Source organism: Centropristis striata, chromosome 11 (genome assembly GCF_030273125.1).
Source record: "Centropristis striata isolate RG_2023a ecotype Rhode Island chromosome 11, C.striata_1.0, whole genome shotgun sequence".
Lineage (NCBI taxonomy): Eukaryota > Metazoa > Chordata > Actinopteri > Perciformes > Serranidae > Centropristis > Centropristis striata.
In genome coordinates this window covers 20372206-20390446 of record NC_081527.1, presented here as the reverse complement: position 1 = coordinate 20390446, position 18241 = coordinate 20372206, and the positions used below count along the sequence as shown (strand labels likewise).

At 39.7% G+C, this 18241-nt stretch overlaps 1 protein-coding gene across 1 annotated transcript in view; it reads right to left on the bottom strand.

The window, feature by feature from the left end:
• Positions 1 to 6205: 6205 nt before the first annotated feature.
• The window catches only part of obscnb (obscurin, cytoskeletal calmodulin and titin-interacting RhoGEF b), a 70904-nt gene continuing 58868 nt past the window's right edge, over positions 6206 to 18241 (bottom strand). The window contains exons 74-89 of the mRNA XM_059344818.1: positions 16043 to 16182; positions 14364 to 14564; positions 14184 to 14260; positions 13930 to 14100; positions 13660 to 13819; positions 12703 to 12819; positions 12079 to 12243; positions 11812 to 11970; positions 11538 to 11715; positions 11328 to 11441; positions 10646 to 10813; positions 10210 to 10312; positions 9971 to 10100; positions 9797 to 9890; positions 9197 to 9239; positions 6206 to 8552 (exon numbers count right to left, since the gene is read on the bottom strand). Of these exons, the coding sequence (XP_059200801.1) occupies positions 7460 to 8552; positions 9197 to 9239; positions 9797 to 9890; positions 9971 to 10100; positions 10210 to 10312; positions 10646 to 10813; positions 11328 to 11441; positions 11538 to 11715; positions 11812 to 11970; positions 12079 to 12243; positions 12703 to 12819; positions 13660 to 13819; positions 13930 to 14100; positions 14184 to 14260; positions 14364 to 14564; positions 16043 to 16182 (3113 nt within the window). The 3' untranslated portion in view covers positions 6206 to 7459. The remainder of the gene's footprint in view (positions 8553 to 9196; positions 9240 to 9796; positions 9891 to 9970; positions 10101 to 10209; positions 10313 to 10645; positions 10814 to 11327; positions 11442 to 11537; positions 11716 to 11811; positions 11971 to 12078; positions 12244 to 12702; positions 12820 to 13659; positions 13820 to 13929; positions 14101 to 14183; positions 14261 to 14363; positions 14565 to 16042; positions 16183 to 18241) is intronic.

Below are 18241 nucleotides of genomic sequence, written 5' to 3'. Positions count from 1 at the left end.
AGTGATGTGGAAGTCAGTGGTGGGAGAGCCCTTCCCTGGGAGGTAAAGTAGCTCAGTCTTTCCCAGGTTGAGTTTGAGGTGGTGCGAGGACATCCACTGGGAGATGTCGGCCAGACATGCAGAGATACGTGCTGCTGCACGTGTTTCAGACTGGGGAAATGAGAAGATTAGCTGGGTGTCGTCGGCATAGCTATGATAGGAGAAGCCATGCGAGTGGATGAGGGAGCCAAGGGAGTTGGTGTAAATCGAGAAGAGGAGCGGACCAAGGACCGAGCCTTGAGGGACCCCGGTGGTGAGTAGACAGGGTTCTGAAACAGAACCCCTCCAAGTTACACGGAAGGTGCGGTCCTTGAGATAGGATTTGAGCAGAGAGAGGGCAGAGCCAGATACTCCAAGGTGGTGAAGGGTGGAGATGAGGATCTGGTGATCCACAGTGTCAAAAGCTGCAGAAAGGTCCAGTAGAACCACAACAGATGAGAGAGAGGCCGCCTTCGCCTTGTGAAGCTGTTCAGTCACAGCGAGAAGGGCAGTCTCTGTTGAGTGGCCCTTCTCGAAACCAGACTGGTGAGGGTCAACGAGGTTGTTCCCATGCAGATAGGAGGACAGCTGATTGAAGATAGCCCGTTCCAGAGTTTTGGAGAGGAACGGCAGGAGAGAGACGGGTCTGTAATTGTCCACTAAGGATGGGTCGAGGGTGGATCTCTTTAGGAGGGGATTCACCCTTGCTTCCTTCAGAGAGTTAGGAAAGCAGCCAGTAGTCAAGGAAGTGTTGACAAGATGGGAGAGGAACGGGAGGAGATCCGGAGCAATAGACTGAAACAGGTGGGAGGGAATAGGATCCAGCTGACAAGTGGTAGGACTGGCAGAGGTTACAAGGCTGAGCACTTGAGGAGGGGACAGTGGAGTGAATGCTGAGAGGGAGGGAGACACTGATGGGGAGGGAGGAGAGGCAGGTTGTGAGACTGGATGGGTAAATGACGAGCGTATGTCCTCAATCTTTTTCAGGAAATGGTTGACAAAGTGGGTTGGTAGGAGGGAGGAGGTAGGAGGGGGAGTTGGAGGGACCAGGAGGTTTGTAAAGATGGAGTAAAGCTTCTTGGGGTTGGAGAATGAGGATTGGATTTTGGTCTGATAGAAAGAGCTTTTTTCAGCTGAGATTAAAGATGAGAAGGCAGCAAGAAGAGATTGGTAGTTGTGTAGGTCCTCAGGGTGTTTAGTTTTCTGCCACTTCCGTTTTGCTGCCCGTAGGGGAGCTCTGGTGGCACGCACAGAGTCCGACAGCCAAGGGGCAGGGGAGGACTTGCGCACTTTCCGAGGAGTGAGAGGACAGAGTGAGTCAAGAGAGGAGGAGAGGGTGGCAAGGAGAGTGTCGTTGCAGAGTTGGGCTGCAGAAGTGAGAATGAGTCCGATGAAGGGAGGGATGAGAGAACAGTTGAGGCCAGAGCAGGAGGGGAGAGAGAGCGAATGTTGCGGCGGACCAGTGCAGTATCTGTCGGTGAGGACAGACAGTCCGATCGGGAGAGTGGGAGGGAGAACTTGACAAAGTAGTGGTCAGAGACATGAAGTGGGGTTACAGAGAGATTGGTAGTCGAGCAACTCCTGGTGAAAATGAGATCGAGGAGGTTGCCAGCTTTGTGAGTAGGGGGTGATGGAGTGAGCAAGAGAGCGAAGGAGGAGAGTAGAAGTAGTAGGTCTGCTGACTTCTCGGGCTGGATGTTGAAGTCCCCGAGAAGGACAAGTGGTGGACCATCTTCAGGGAAGTTTGACAGTAGGACGTCAAGCTCCTCCAGAAATTCTCCAAGGGGACCAGGTGGGCGGTAGAGAACAACAATGGTTATTGGTGAGGGAGAGGTTATGGAGACAGCGTGGAATTCAAAGAACCGTGGAGAGAACTGTGGGAGTGGATGGAGGGAGAACTTCCAGTCACGGTTGATAAGAAGACCTGTTCCTCCACCCCTACCAGTGTGTCTAAGGGTGTGAGAGAAGGAGAAGGCAGCAGAAAGAGCTGCAGGAGTGGAGGAGTTGGTTGGTGTTAACCATGTCTCAGTGAGGGCAAGGAAGTCCAGTGATTGCTGAGCAGCAAAGCCAGAGATGAACTCAGACTTGCGACATGCAGACTGACAGTTCCAGAGTCCACCCTTGACGAGTCACTGAGTGTGCTTGGAGCGAGCGGGGTGCACAAGGTTGTGATAAGTGCGACAGGTTGTGCGAGGTCTGAAGAATCTTCTAGTTGAAACTCGAACTGGGATTGAGTACGTTGTCATGGTCAGGGCAGGAGGTACAAAGATGGTGCAAGGGGCCAAGCCACCAGCAGCCCCATTGGGGCTGCTGGTGGCTTAGCCCCTTGGTGGCTGGCTTGGTTTGAAAATTTTTCTCACAATCTTAAAGCAAAAATACATTACCAGAGACTAGGAGCTAGGTTAAGTCCACACAAGATAAATGCACTAAAGATTCCAGCTAAATTTCACAGTTTTTAAAGGGGCTGGCCACTCCCAGATACTTGAAAACAAAAGCCACTAAATAGCCAATCAACAGATAAAGTAGCTAGGCAGTAGGGCTCTGAAAACTGACCTTAACTTTAAACTTAAACCAAGCAAATAAAGCAGAAAGCCCAGCAAACAGAGAAACAAACTTAGGCAGAAACACTAAGCAACCTTTAAGCACAACAATTAACAATCTTAAAGCAAAAATACATTACCAGAGACTAGGAGCTAGGTTAAGTCCACACAAGATAAATGCACTGTGTTATAGTTCGAGGAAATGCCTTACCTGGCCCCCGAAGTTTTGAGAATTTTTGTTTACCAATTCAGTTTTAATTAGTTTTTTTTTTTAACCTGAGACCCAAGCTTTAGTTTGGTAAGTATTGTTAGTTTCTCCTAAATATTTAGGATTAGTAGGACATGATAAGAACAAAAACTAAGCATTATTAAAAACAAAGTATTATTAAAAACTAAGCGTTATTTTACTGTAGAACACAATTAATTCACCAGTGTGTAAATTTGTTTATTTCCATACATTTACAGCCTCTCTTTGAAAGAACGATTGCAAAATCTATTCGTTGTCAAATGAGAACTCCCTGATAAGCAGTCGTAGCTTGTTGCTATTGCTAAAAATAGTCAAATTTGTACAGAATCTCAAACTACAAACATTATTAAGCACAAATAAACGTAAAACATAAAGTTTTAACCATAAAATCTGATCAGGTTTATTACCTGGTCCAGTTTTTTCTGGGGATAAGCTGTTAATTGACTTTACCAAGATGCTGCCATCTGATTTTTACACTCCTTGATGTATTTTCTAGAGTGTGTACTGCTGAGGACAACATGTCATAGTTAAGCAGAATGAAGTATAAGGTCCAGCAAACCTAAAATGTATTGTCCACATATGAGGACGCAGGTTCTCAGGAGGTTAAAGTGAGTTTGCTAGTTTTTATTTGTTTTTATTTTTTTTGAAAATGCTTAGTTTTAGTTTAGTTTTGACACACATAGTGGTGTAGACATCCCAGTCTCAATCAACATATTTACCAATGCAAAAAAATTGACAAAGACAAAAACGGAGATTTTTACTTTAATTTTATTTAGTTGTAGTTAGTTTTCTAACCACACAATACAGTTTCAGTCAATTATCGTTTTATAAACTCTAGTTTTTATTTTTATTTCAGTTAACGAAAAAGTTTTTTCAATTCTAGTTTTTGTTATTTCCATAGTTGACTATAATTAGTTAACTACAATAAACTTGTTACTGTACAAAAGTGCAATTTTGAGCTATGTGTACTTAACTGGAGTATTTCAAGATGGCCTCTGTCAAGATGTTTGAGGCCATCTTGAAATACCCCGATCATCCGCTACACAAAACACTTATGGACCAAAAAAACAGCAGTGGACGGCTCCTCTCTCTCCGTTGCAGGACGGAGAGATTCAAAAGATCCTTCCCTCCTACAGCCATCAGAATGTCTCATTCTTCAAGAGCTAACAGACTAACTGAATTTCCCCTAAGGGATAAATAAAATAATTTAGATTTTTTTAAATTGAATTTGAATTTGAATTCCATTTTATGTACCTTTATACATCTACTTCACTACATTTTGAGGCAAATATTATACTTTAAATCTTTCTAGAATGGGGCGTCTATACCTGTTCAGAAAAGGGATCAGTTTTGTTATAAACTTCATTTGTTTTTCAAGGCAACTTTAAGGCAACTGGAATAAATATTTTTATTTTACAATGGATCACAAGACTACTTGTATGTGATAAACCCACAGAGAATTATCACAGGAATCTGTTTGCTCCCACTGAGCTCTACACTAGAACTCCAATGATATCAGCGGGTTACAGTACAACTCTATTTATGTAAATGTAGCATCATAAGGATGTATCGAAGATGTCATCAATTATCGCACCAGTCAAAAGTTTATGAATAGAACCCATATGGTGCCTACTGGTTCAGATCTCCTCTTAGAGGAATCGGCTGGAAAGAGCTGAGCCAGTCGGTGCGTCTGCAGCAGGCTGACTGACTCCCCTCTTTAGCTCAGAGGCTGCCAGTTTTATGGTAATGGTCTAATCTGTTCTGAAATTATGGAAAAATGCTAGATTTCGAGATGTACAAAAATGGAATAGAAAAAAATAGTCATTGTATAGCATGTTGTTTTTCTTTAAAAAAAAAAAGGTCAAATTTTAAAATGCCTTAAAATCCTCAAAATGGTTCTATTATCGATTGTTGATACATAAGAGAATATAATCTGACAGAAAATTACCAGATTTTGAGATGACCAAAAATGGAAGAAAAAAAGGTCATATGGTTCTATTATAGTCTGTTGATGTATATTATAGTATAATTTGTTTAAAAAAAATACTGAAAAACACCATATTTTGAGATGTCCAAAAATGAAAGAAACAAAAATATTGTCATACTATACAATGTTCAAATTTTAAAATGCTCAAAATGTTTCTTTCATAGTCTGTTGATATATATATTATAGTATAATTTGTTCAAACATGATGGGAAAACACTAGATTTTGAAATGTCCAAAAATTGAAGTAAAAAAAGTCATACAATATTATGTAGTTTTTCTTCAAAAAAAGGTCACATTTTAAAATGCCTTAAATGCTCAATATGGTTCTATTATAGTCTATTGATATATATTATAGTATAATTTGTTCAAAACATGACTGAAAAACACCATAATTTGAGATGTCAAAAAATGAAAGAAACAAAAATAGTCATACTATACAATGTAAAAATGGTTCTATTACAGTCTGTTGATATATATTTTAGTACAATCTGTTAAAAAATGACAGAAAAACACCAGATTTTGAGAGGCCTAAAAATGGACCAATTATGGTCTTTGGTGCTTAGTTATTTTGATATTTAGTTAATTTGGTATTTAGTAACTTTTGTATTTACCTGTGGGAGTGGAAACAAGGCTCCACAATGTTATATGTAAACAGAACCAGGTTCTGTCCTCAGATTTGCCATTTAACAGTGTACCAGTTTTAGAAATAATGTATGTCTCAAATCCATTAAACATCCAGCAGAAACACTTTGTTGTCCTTTAAAACTTAAATAAATGTGTTCCAATAAATGTGTTGTGCTATAAATGGGAATTGTGAAAGAAATTGGCCACAGTATTATTTGCAGTACATCTATTTATTAACACAGAGTACTCAAACATGTTTCCAAAAACGACACATGTACAGTCCATGTTAGTGCTTTAATATTAATACATAACTAAGTAAAATATCTTTAAAAAGAACACAAACACCACAAATCTTTTTAAGGAGGCAGTTTCTGTATTCTAGTCACTGTTTAACTTGAAAAGGTAGTAAATTCTGTGTGCTCACATACTTTGCACAAACATTTCTTCGCAGTCAATCAAATACAGCATTACAGATGTGGTTACTCTGGATAAACACATCTGCTTTGAAAAAGCAAATACATGCAGTCACTCATCTAAATATCGATCACTTACATATGACTGTCCCTGTGATGTCCTGTGTCTTCACAGGTGATTACACTGCATTCACAGAAACAAAAATGTCTACAAAGCTGAGTGTAACATTCAGAAACATCAGTTTAACAATAATAAATGACATAAATGCAGTTTAACACAGCGATCTGATGAAAAACAGGTTCACTTTCCAAAGGATTTGCTTGTTGAATGCCACATTTGTAAAAGCTGCTCATCAACAAATCATTCACAAACAACCAAAGTAAATGTGTTTATTTTGACAAACTGACTATAATTTAATTAAACAACAGCCCATGGACCACAAAGGTCTGAAGTTCTGTTGTTAATCTTACATCATCAGTGTTGCATATTTAAATTAACTTACAGCAATAGTGAACTAGAAACATGTAGACATGAGGACCTCACTAGTAGTCACTGACTCCAGGAATCTAAGGCACTGCAAAACGGCAAAACACAACTTTTCTTGAAAGGTAAAAAAGTTAAACCGAAAAATATATATAAACCTAAATATAGTGTATAACTAATTGTCTGTGTATATCAGGATAATGCCTGGATCAGTTAAAATAGGTGGTTCATGATTCCACAAAAGAGTGCTTAATTAAAATGACAGGTAATATGTGATTTTCTGATCAAAACAATAAATGACGAACAATGCTACCATTGCAGTCAGTTTCTCTCGGTTAGAATTCCTTTAGTGTTCACCGTTGAGGTTTTTACCAGGAGCCGAATTATCTGCAGAGGTCTCCTCCTCTCTAAAACAAATGGACACAGTAATAATAAAAACACTGAAAAAAGCAGTTTCACTTTAAAAATCAGTGTTTCTCCAACACTGTTTGGCACGTTGGTGAACAGGCTTTTGCGTTTGCTCAGCTTGTTTTTCTGATAATAAAAGATTGAGACGTCCAATGAATAAAATCCTTCAGCCCATTAAAATATATAGGTTAAAGATCTAGAAAGAGTATCGAAAAAATGTGGTTTTAATCTGTATGAAAAATAAACAGGTTATGACAATCACAATGCTGACGCAGAGGCAAAGGGAATAAGACGCCATAGAATTTTCTTGAGCAAGAAAAAGTTGCTTAAGTGACTTTTCAGTTAAAAGTCACTTAATTGACTTTTAAGTGAAACATGATGTCTGTATGTATAAAGTTCAACAACGACATTGTTCTTCAGTGAGATATCAAACCTTAATTTCCTTTTTGCCTGTCTACCATGTAAACTGGACTACTCATACCGCATAAGTGATAATGCAGGTGTAACAGAGCAGTGTGGGACTGGGATACCTACATTTTCCATCTGACACAAACCATTTGTCAAGAAAGACTCGGAGGATGAGTCTATTTTCTGATGGGCAGCTTCAAAATGGAATGGTTTGTCAAATGCAGCAAATATACTTCAGGTTAGGTCTAGGTTAGGTATTCATCATGTAAGCAGAAATGTCCTCATTTAAGACTAAGAGGGTTTGTGGTACCAAATTGAACTTGTTCGCTTCTACTGGTTCTGATATTCACTAATTTGAGTGACTGGGTTGCCCACTGATGTGTAGCCATACGTCTGAGTTGAAACTTTGGTTTTAAAGCTCTGCTGTCCACCCTCAACTCTCTGCACCTCTGAGCAGTATGAAGGCTTCACTTCCAGCTTTGCGTGGCTCACTTGGATGGGGACCTGCCTCTCCGTCCTGGACTGGGCTCCGCTGGCTTGGGGGGCAGCAGATGAGAAAAGGCTGCTGGATAGATGCTCCCTGAAGCGGCTGAAGAAGCCGCTCCTCTGCCTCGGGACCGCGACAGGCCGCCCCAGGTTGAGGATCACCGGCTGCCCCACTGTGGACCCGCCGATCTCCCTCTGGAGCACAGAGATCTCGCAGGGCTTTTCTGCAGTAGGGTTGTGGGCGCTGGAGGAGCCGTAGGTCTCTCCTTCTTCTGGGACATAATCCTCCAAGTCCTCGAGGGTTAGAACACGACCTCCTTGTGTCAGAATAGGCTCCTGCTTGAGTGAATTATGATCTTCGTCTTCATCATCGGGTTCAAAGATGACAGTTTGTGTATCATCCAGGTCCTCGCTGTCCTCTCCGGCTGCAGTGAGGACAGATGAGAGCTCATGTGGCTCTGCTGAGACAGAATCAGAGGTGACGTTACCTTCCTCTTCTTCCCAGGATAGCGGCTGGCTGCTGACGTCTCCCTGCAGCTGGGTCTGCTCCACCAGCTTGTTGTTGGAATTGTTAGCATTCGGGTTTTCAAGTGGAGACCTTTTGGGTCTGGAGGGAGTGGCTGCACGATCGGACCCTGCCGGGGAGATGCCTCTCCTCCTGGGCAGCCTGGGAGACTTATTGACCTTATATTCGATGACCTCCTCTACCTCAACCCACCTGGGCTTGCTCTCCATGGCTCTGGCTTCAGCACCCTGTGGCTCAGTGACATAGAGGGTAGGGATGGTGGTCTTTCTTGAAGTGGCCATTCTCCTCTGCCTGCCTGTGGGGAGTTCTGGGGTGGAAGTCTCCGAGCGATGGGCTCCGGTGATAGTCAAGCCGGGGGACTTGTGCCTCCTCATGCGTGGGTTCTTCACCACAGTGGTTATCGTCTCCTCACTGGAGTAAAGAGAAAGAGACAACACGGTCATCAATAGAGCTATAAACAAAGAGGCTGCATGCAGTTTTCACACCAATGATTGAAGCTGTTGGGCTTACACCCCCACTCATTAGCCACCAGCGCACTGAGCTGTCACTAAATAGGAAAAGCTGACGCCTCAAAAACCAGAAAGGTAAGTCGGATGTCTAGTAAGCACTTAACACATGCCACCAAAAGCTTGCAGCACTGCATATGTGTCACTACAATAAGCAATAAGATTTAAATTTAAATGCTGTGATGAACTGTGAAAATAAAGTAGCCCTTTAAAGACAACAGCACCCTGGTGAGGACAGCCCATCCTCTCATCAGCCTTGTGATAGAATCCTTTGCACTCAGGCTTTAAATACTACACAATAATGCAAACATGGGGCCACAAAGAGAAGCATACACACATACAAAAGAGCTCCAAGCAGCCTTTCATTTTACCTTCAAGCTAACAATATCTACACAGCAAGGCCAAAAATAAATCCTGTGCACCTGTGTCACAAAAACTGTGAAACAGGTGGAAAAAATGTTTTGGCAGGATGATTTTCTAATTAACTTTTTTCCATCTCTGTTTTTCCAGGCAATAGACACAAGATGATTATAGCTGGTTCACACTTACATGATGATGGTTTTCTTCGGTATTCTAGTCTCCTGCTCTGTAACTATGGGGGACAGCAATTTAGAGATTTAACAGAGATAGTCAAGCAAAAATAGAGTGGTATAAGATACAGTACAGGCCAAAAGTTTGGACACACACCTTCTCATTCAATGCGTTTTCTTTATTTTTATGACTATTTACATTGTAGATTCTCACTGAAGGCATCAAAACTATGAATGAACACATGTGGAATTATGTACTTAACAAAAAAGTGTGAAATAACTGAAAACATGTCTTGTATTTTAGATTCCTCAAAGTAACCACCCTTTGCTTACTAGAATATAAGACATGTTTTCAGTTATTTCTCACTTTTTTGTTAAGTACATAATTCCACATGTGTTCATTAATAGTTTTGATGAATTTACAATGTAAATAGTCATGAAAATAAAGGAAACGCATTGAATGAGAAGGTGTGTCCAAACTTTTGGCCTGTACTGTATATACAACTGATAGTATGTCTTTAAATGTACATTAAAAGTATTTTTATTCAAAACCTTAAACAATTAGCATACAATACAAATAGTGTAAAGAGCATCTCTTTTGTGAGGTGAGTGTTCCTACCTTCAATAGTGATGTTCTGCTCACCAGTGCGAGCCACAGCCGAGGGTGGAACTAAATCAGCAGCACACTTGGCGCTGCCCAGGCGGTTGGACAACTGGCAGAAGCAGAGAATAAATCTTTAGAGTCTTAAACATGACACATTGTTGCTAATTACTGATATCTTAGTCAACTAACCTCGCACTCATAGTGTCCCAGGTCTCTCTCTGTCAGGTTTTTAATTACCAACACCAGAACCCCACTGCGGAGCTCGCTGTAGGTCTGATACTTTTCCTGGTCAGTCAGCAGCCTGCCGTCCTTGAACCACCTTGAAGATGAACCCAGCCGAAGAAGAGAAGAAGAGGTTAACACACAGAGCAACACAAGTTTCAAAAGGACCTACTGACTTTACTTTAAATGTTCGGCAGATGTCGTACCTGATCTTGGGGTTGGGGGCACTCTGTATGACGCAGGTGAACTGCGTGTCCTCACCGGCAACAAATATAGCATTTCTCATTTTATTCACAAAGCGAGGTGGCACTACAAGGAATATGTGAGGAAAAGACACATTTAAATACTAATATTTAATTAAAATACATTGGCTTTAAGATGTTTTACGTAACTCAAAAAAGTTTAGGATTTTTGTCAAAGTTCAGCAGACTAATTACTTATATTTTGTTATATTTTTATTTTATGTACATTTTAAAAAGTGTCCCATCCTTTTTAGAATTGGTGTTGTACATTGACAAAATTATTTGAAACTTTCTTTATTTAATATCAACATCCAACACTGTAGCATCATATATATGACAGAAAACAAGGAAAAGCATAATAGCATTTAAATCATTCACCATCACACTGAATGCCACTTACCCTGAACAGTGATCTTGCCAAGAGTGCTGGCGTTGCCAGCCGAGCTCGTGGCAAAGCACATGTACTGGCCAGAATCATCTGCCGTCATGTTGTCCAAGATCAGTGTGCAGGAACCATCAGGGTCTTCAATGATGATGTGATGAGGATCTGCCTCCACCGTTCGTCCATCTACATCCAACAAGTAAACCATGCTTTGATAAACACATTTGGCCTCAAATAATGTGTTAGAGCCATTTATATGTATTAAGGTCATTTCCTGATTGTCACAGTAGGTGGCGTATTGGACAGCAGTATGTGTGAATGCATAAGTAGAGGAAGAGGTAATTACTCCTCAGGTTGCTTACCGGGAGAAGCACACAGTTTTTGACCGTCGTTTAACTACCGGCTAACCTTTAAGCCCTTTTGTTTGTTTTATGCCAGTTACTGATGTAAATGTGTGTATAGCAAAGCTGTAGTGATACATGGTGGTAAATAAATACGTCTTAAGCACAAGATCACAGATGTTTGATTGACTACAAGGAGCCGCCGCATGACGACGCGTCAATTACGTATCCCGGTACCAGCCCCTCATTGTGGCTTGGGTTTTGTTTTGTCGAAATCAAGTCACAACATAATGTTTGTATATTTTGTTGATTAAATTATTAGCCAATGACTAAAAAAACTGTGAGTGTGAGTGGCGTACCCTTGTACCAAGTGACCGTAGGTTTGGGTACTCCAGTGGCTTTGCAGGCCAGTTTAACAGTCTGTCCAAGCTCCGCTGTGCAGTTTGCCAGAATCTCATCAAAGTCAGGAGGACCTATAAAAGGAGGTTAGCCATAAAAGTAGTGTATGAAAGAAATTCATTCTGAGTGGTAAAAGAGAGAATAAGATACAGAAAAAAAGTTAGACTCACTCCATGCAGGCATGCTGTATCGCTGCTGCAGCTCTCTGAAGTCTCTCAGCCATGAGTTCTTGATGGTAACAGTTCGTGCCTGCAAGGTGTATTTCCTCACAGAGTCCTCGCGTTCGTGCCAGATCTCAAAGGCACGGTCATCACCCTCCACTGTCTCATTCACATCAATGTTATTCAACTGCAACATCAGAAAAGATCATTAAGGCTGCTGCTCAGGAAAGATGACAGTAAAGCCTTTAACAGAAAAATGGTGTGATTACATTAAAAGTCTTACCTTCATCATGTTCTTAAAGACATATGCTTGTGTATCAGTGTTGCTGTCTCTCTTGGGTTTGCAGATTATACAGTAGTTCTTAAACAGGAAGCAGTGGCGGTGGTGTCCTCTAGAGGACGACCTAATTCCTGGAGCCCCTTCCCACACTTGGAACGGTCCCTGGTTTCAAAGGGGAAAAAATCAACATACATAAACAAACAAACAAACAAACGCAATCATGCTTATAACCACTGTACTAATCAGGAATGCCAGAGTTACTCCATGTACCTGTCTCATTGGCTCTCCTAACGCTTCCAGTGTGGCAGGATAGTTCTCGATCATGGAGACATGGTGGGTATTCTCTGAGCGCTGAGGGAGCGCAGACACCATGGCATAAGCCTCTTCCAGTAAGCAGCAGTTTTGGCCATTTCTTGCCTTGTTTCTGATGAGCTCCTGAAGATGTTGTAGGATAGATGAATAAAATGCAGTGACACTGATACAGGTCTAAAACCTGTAATGCAGAGATGTACAGTACAGGCCAAAAGTTTGGACACACCTTCTCATTCAATGCGTTTCCTTTATTTTCATGACTATTTACATTGTAGATTCATCAAAACTATTAATGAACACATGTGGAATTATGTACTTAACAAAAAAGTGTGAAATAACTGAAAACGTCTTTTATTCTAGTAAGCAAAGGGTGGCTACTAAAATACAAGACATGTTTTCAGTTATTTCACCCTTTTTTACATAATTAAGTACATAATTCCATATGTGTTCATTTATAGTTTTGATGCCTTCAGTGAGATCTACAATGTAAATAGTCATGAAAATAAAGAAAAACGCATTGAATGAGAAGGTGTGTGTCCAAACTTTTGGCCTGTACTGTATATTGTGTGTAAAAGCTGTCACCTTGAGGATGGCCTTGTACTTCTGAACCCTGTCCTGTGGCAGTTGGAGGCTAGCGTTTATGCTGCGTACCGGTGGATCTGCAGGATCTGCACTGGCTTGCACCTTCTCAGTGTACTCCTACAATGTGATGAAAGGAATATTTTTACCCATACCTATTTTCCACTTTCACTCACTTTCAGTTACATTTTTAACCAACATCAGTCCTATTCATACCTACCAAATTCATACATTTTCTGAATTCTTACTCTTTAAAATCTCAGTTTGTTTACATAATGCTACAGTTGTTTTTTATGAAAAGAAAAAGTGATCTGTGAACTTAATCCAAAGGATTTTTTCACAGTCTCGGATATTTCAATGATTTGCAACAACATTGATGTTGCTGCATTGAACCAACCACTGCTGTGCTCCATAGTACTGTAGCAATAAGCCCAGTAGAAACCACGAAAGCAGCATGTATTTGCTCCACATGAGAAAATGGCTCAATCTGGTGGAAAATAGTAAAAACCATCATTTTGAAGCCAGCACTCTAGATTGAAAACCTGACATATGAGAATATATGATTTTATGCTGCAAAGGGTGAGGTTCAACTTTCAAATTCAAAAATCTCACACCCTTGCTAAAATGTATGCCATATGCATGAACAAGACTAAATGACCAAAAGATGTAAAAGTCATAAATGTCCCAAATGATGGAGAGGAGTTAAAATCTAATTATTATACTGCTCAGATTATACTGTTCCCCAGTCCTTTTACAGTCATCCTTATGATGAGGTATTTACAAAAAAGACAACACAAGTGTATAGTAATAAGTTAACAAATAAATAAAATAAAATAAATTGGCTGGCAAAACAAGAATATTTGCTATTTTATTATTGTTATCTTATGAATGTATGACTGTTGTTTGGGTTAGAGAGTAATGGGTTTAGCTTCTGACACACTAACAGAGATCGCGTGTTACCTTGAAGAATCGGTGAACAGCCTTGTCACTGACAGCAGATTCAGCTTGACCCTGACCAACAAGATACTGAAGGTACTTCTCAAAGCCCTCCTTGTTCTTCAGGAAGCACATGGCTACATCATCATCTGTGTCACACTCGTTCAACTTTGGCAGGAATGCCCTAAAAACAAAATTGTGGGAGAAGTGAATGCAAAGCTTTTCTGCAGGTTTGGAGTACAGATGTTATCTACTTCTTTACTAAAATTAAAAGTCATCAAGAGGTGAGCTCACTTGCTATGGAAGGACTTGATATCATCAATGTTCCTGAATATGACTTCCTTCTGGCTGCTGACATCTGCCGGAGCATCAGGGCTGTCTGCATGCTTCACATGATGTGAGGCAAAGAACTCCACCTCCTTCACAAACTCTGATTCACCGTTTATCAGGTCTTGTATCAGTTGGCTAGGAACATGAAAAAATGTTTGGTTATGATACATCCTTTAGCTCTAGTATTCGGTCAGTTAGTGTAGATGTAATTTACTTACAATAATTTCCTCTTGTATTCACCCTCAGACACCTCCTCAACACTTGTCTCTGGAAGGTCACCCGTATCAGCAGAGAGCTAGAAACCCACCCCACAATTTTACTATTACTTTAAAAATGATCAAGATAATGATACAATAAAATCATCTTGGTGGATCAGTGACTTAAGTTTTTAGTCGTACCTTGAGTTTCTTGTCCAGGTACGCAGGTGAGACCCAGCCTTGGCGGGATGGTGTCATTTTGGTGGGTTTGGTCCGGACTAACCATTTGAGTGGATGAGCTGAGTCCAGAACCTCAACATACTGTCCCTCCTTTAGAGAAATGGATTCCTTGCTCGCTATGGTTGGGTTGTAGTCAGCCGTTGCCACATAGATGTCAAACATCTGTAAAAATATCGATATTAATGACAGCAATGACACATGGTTTCACAAAATGTTCTTATTCTTGAAGACTTGTTGTTCTTCTGGCATTCCTACTGTTCTAGATGTAGGTTGTTGTTGTTTTTGAAAGCTTAGATTTGACAAAAAAATTTAGAGTAATGACGTCTTAAATTATAAGGACAAGCTTCATTTGAAAGCCTCAGTAGTACTTTGAATGTAAATAAATCACCTTATACACAACCAAGGTTGACCAAAGTGCTTTACATAAATGAATAACAACAAAAAATCCAAAAGATACATAAATGAATAACAATAAACTCAAAGATAAAATTAAAAAAGACAATTTCATCTAGTAATATATGATAGATGATAGAGATGTACAATACAACACACAGAAAGAACTTTCTCCTCACACAGGTTCGAAAGCCTGGGAGAAAAAATGAGTTTTAAGAGAAGAAGTCCAAAGTCTCTGACGACCGGATATGCAGCGGTAAACTGTTCCACAGCTTAGTGGCAGCCACTGCAAAAGATCGATCGCCTTTAGTTTTTTAGTATTCCTCAGAGCTCTGGTCCGTCTACAAACATGTATGAGTCCAGCCAAATACGCTGGGGCCAATCAGTTTAAAATTTTAAAAACAAACATCAGGATCTTAAAATCCATTCTGAAATGGACAGGAAGCCAGTGCAGAGAGGCCAGAACTGGGGATATGTGTTCCCGTTTCTTTTTGCCTGTTAAATGACATTCAGTCTGTATTTTTGGCATCGCTCCAGATTTGAACTTATCTAAAGCTATGCTCAACTTTTTAGCTTTTGCCTCTTTACTAGCCCGACGAGTTATTTCACTTAAGTGGAAGGACACAGCTCCTCCTTCCTATTCACATTGGCTCAGAGACATGATATCCTGCATGAATTTAGAAAAAAGATTAGATACACTATTCGGGGATCAGAGAATAAATTCTACAAAATATGGCGCCCCTTCTTGGTATTTTATGAGAAACCTTCAACAATAATCCCCCTCCCCCCCCCCCCCACCCCCTTAATTTTTTTTTAGTTTTTATTTATTTACTTATTTTTTCTTAAAGATTTATTTTTAGTATTATTATTAATTTATTCTCCTCAATTAATATTTTTTATTAATCCTTTATATATTTCTCCTTTCTCTCTAAGCATTGTTGTTAATTAATTTGTTTTCTTTATTCTGTCTATTTACAATCTTTTGCCAGTGGCTGTATATGTATGTCTATGCTCGGATGTTTGGTCGAGTTGTGTCATGGGTATATGTTGTACAAAAAATCAAAAATCTTCTCCCTGTACAGTGTTTGTTTTATACATACTTTGTCATCAATAAAAAGACCATTGAAAGAAAAAGAAATGACATTCAGTCCAGCCCTACCTGTTTGAGAGTGGTTAATCGACACAAACAGAGCTTAACGTAAAACCATTCTGGGTGACAAATTTCACACTGAGAATTTCTGTCTCACCTCTCCCCTTGCATCCCCCTCATCAGACTCAGAGGAGGAGTCAGCAATGAGGGAGGGAGGACGAGAGCGACCGTGATGCGGTGATGCAGAAGGGGTCTTGGTCTCATCATCACTGTCAGCACCTGGTACACGTAATGAAGCTGAGGCAGGAGGGAGGTAATCACAAGAGCACACGTCAATCGTACAAAGTAGTAGAGCCATAAAATAGTCTTTAAAGTTAATCACTGTTATGTACCATGATTAGGGATTATCATACTGCACTTTTAAAAAGAACATTTTTTTTGTCTTGAGTTCAGTAGCAGTTATTAGTGCCCAGTGTGTCAGAGCTCGGATGAGGCACGACCAGTCAGCTCAAAGTCACATGTAAAGCACTCTTTGCTGGCATCTACTGGTGCTTTGTTGACTTGTTCATCAAAAAATGTAAATCCTTACATTTACAAGCCCATTTGCCAAAAAGTTGGGACGCTGTGTAAATCGTTAAAGAAAAAAACAAACAGATATATATGTATATTTACAAAAAATAATTTTTTTATCAGTTTAAACATAAATACATTGTCAGCCGTTGAACAGTTTTTAAACTATATATATTTCACAAAGGATGAACAAGTGATTGTATTCTGTTTCATTTATGTTTTAGACATTTTTTTGGTACCAGGGTTGTATATACATTTGGATTACGGTTCACAATGAATACTTTTTTTGCAATGTAAAGAGAAAAAAAAAATCGAAATTCCACAACAATCATTTGATTCTAAATGCTTTGCTCTATGTTAGTATTGTGACAACATGCAAAAAAAAAGCTACAGAACAGATAACACATATTATCTGAGCTCTCCACATACATGTCTGTCGGTGAGCATGTATTCCAGCTATAAATTGGTGAAACTTTGTAGACATTTAAAAATAATTTTGAAATAAAATTCAATTAGATGTTCATAATTCTGACAAAGGAAAATAGGAAACGGTTGTGCTGCACCTTCATATATATGTTTTCCTGTATGTGAGTTATCTATCAGCTCTATCCTTAACTGAATGGAGAAATGTATATTAATAGTGAAGCTGATGCACTTTATACATACTGGTAGTTTTGGGCCAAGATTTCATCCACTGGAGCACTTCATGATTCTGTAAGCTGTCTGAATAACAAATTAATGATTGGATGAGTATTAAATTGGTTGGGTTGCTAAACTGATGGATGTAAAGGTGGTAAAGAAAGGATGTATGTAAGAAGCAATGAGAAGTCACGTATAAAGAAAAACATGCTGAAAAACAAGCAGGAAATGAACATTTATTTTATCAAGTTCGGTGTAAACCTCCAATCCATTGGAAAGTGAATTGTTATTCAAGAATTGAAGTAATAAAGCATTCAGATTAAGCAACACTTGCACAATTCTTGAATAATCAGGATTCAACCAAACCTGATGGGCAAGTAACAAAACATTAAAGAGAAGCACTGTATCCAACATAATGTGTGGATTACTTGTACATTTTAAGCTTATTTAGCAACCAGAAAAGCCATTCATTGCAGCTTGCATGTTTCATAGCAGTATCAGAAAATTATTCCTCAGCCTAATTAAGCAAAGCGATAGGCAACCTGCAGATTTTAATTCCAACCACAGACAACACCTGGTGATTTAGGGAGATAGGGTCTCTCTTTGGGTTAAGGTGTCCTTACCTTTTAAATCACCTGGTGTACAGTGGAACAGAAACCTACAGAGTTCTGGGACTCCGGCTTTGGTTGCCTATCTCTGACCTACAGTAAGTTATCTGCTTACAGTTAGCTTGCTGCATGTAAGATGATGAGTAGAATTAATAATTTCACACTTTATAAAACAATTTGGGATCCTGTTTCATCCCACTTTAACACCAAGGATATCATTCATTTTTGGATATTAGTTATACATGCAGGTACACCTTTTACCTTTTACAGACAGCCTGGAGTAGAGATGCACCGATCTTATACCAATATTGGACATTGGGCCAATAGTAACTCAAATAGCTGTATTGTGTATCGCTGAAAATGGGGCCAATCTATTCAATTCAGTTCTATGTTTATTCTGAAACATCTTCCATTGTTTTTGTGTTCATATTTTAGGCCAAATGGCCTATCTAGCATTGTACTAGACACTAAAGTTGAAACTATCCCATTACTTAATTGGCATACCACTTACTTTATCTTGGTTTAAACCAGACTTGAAT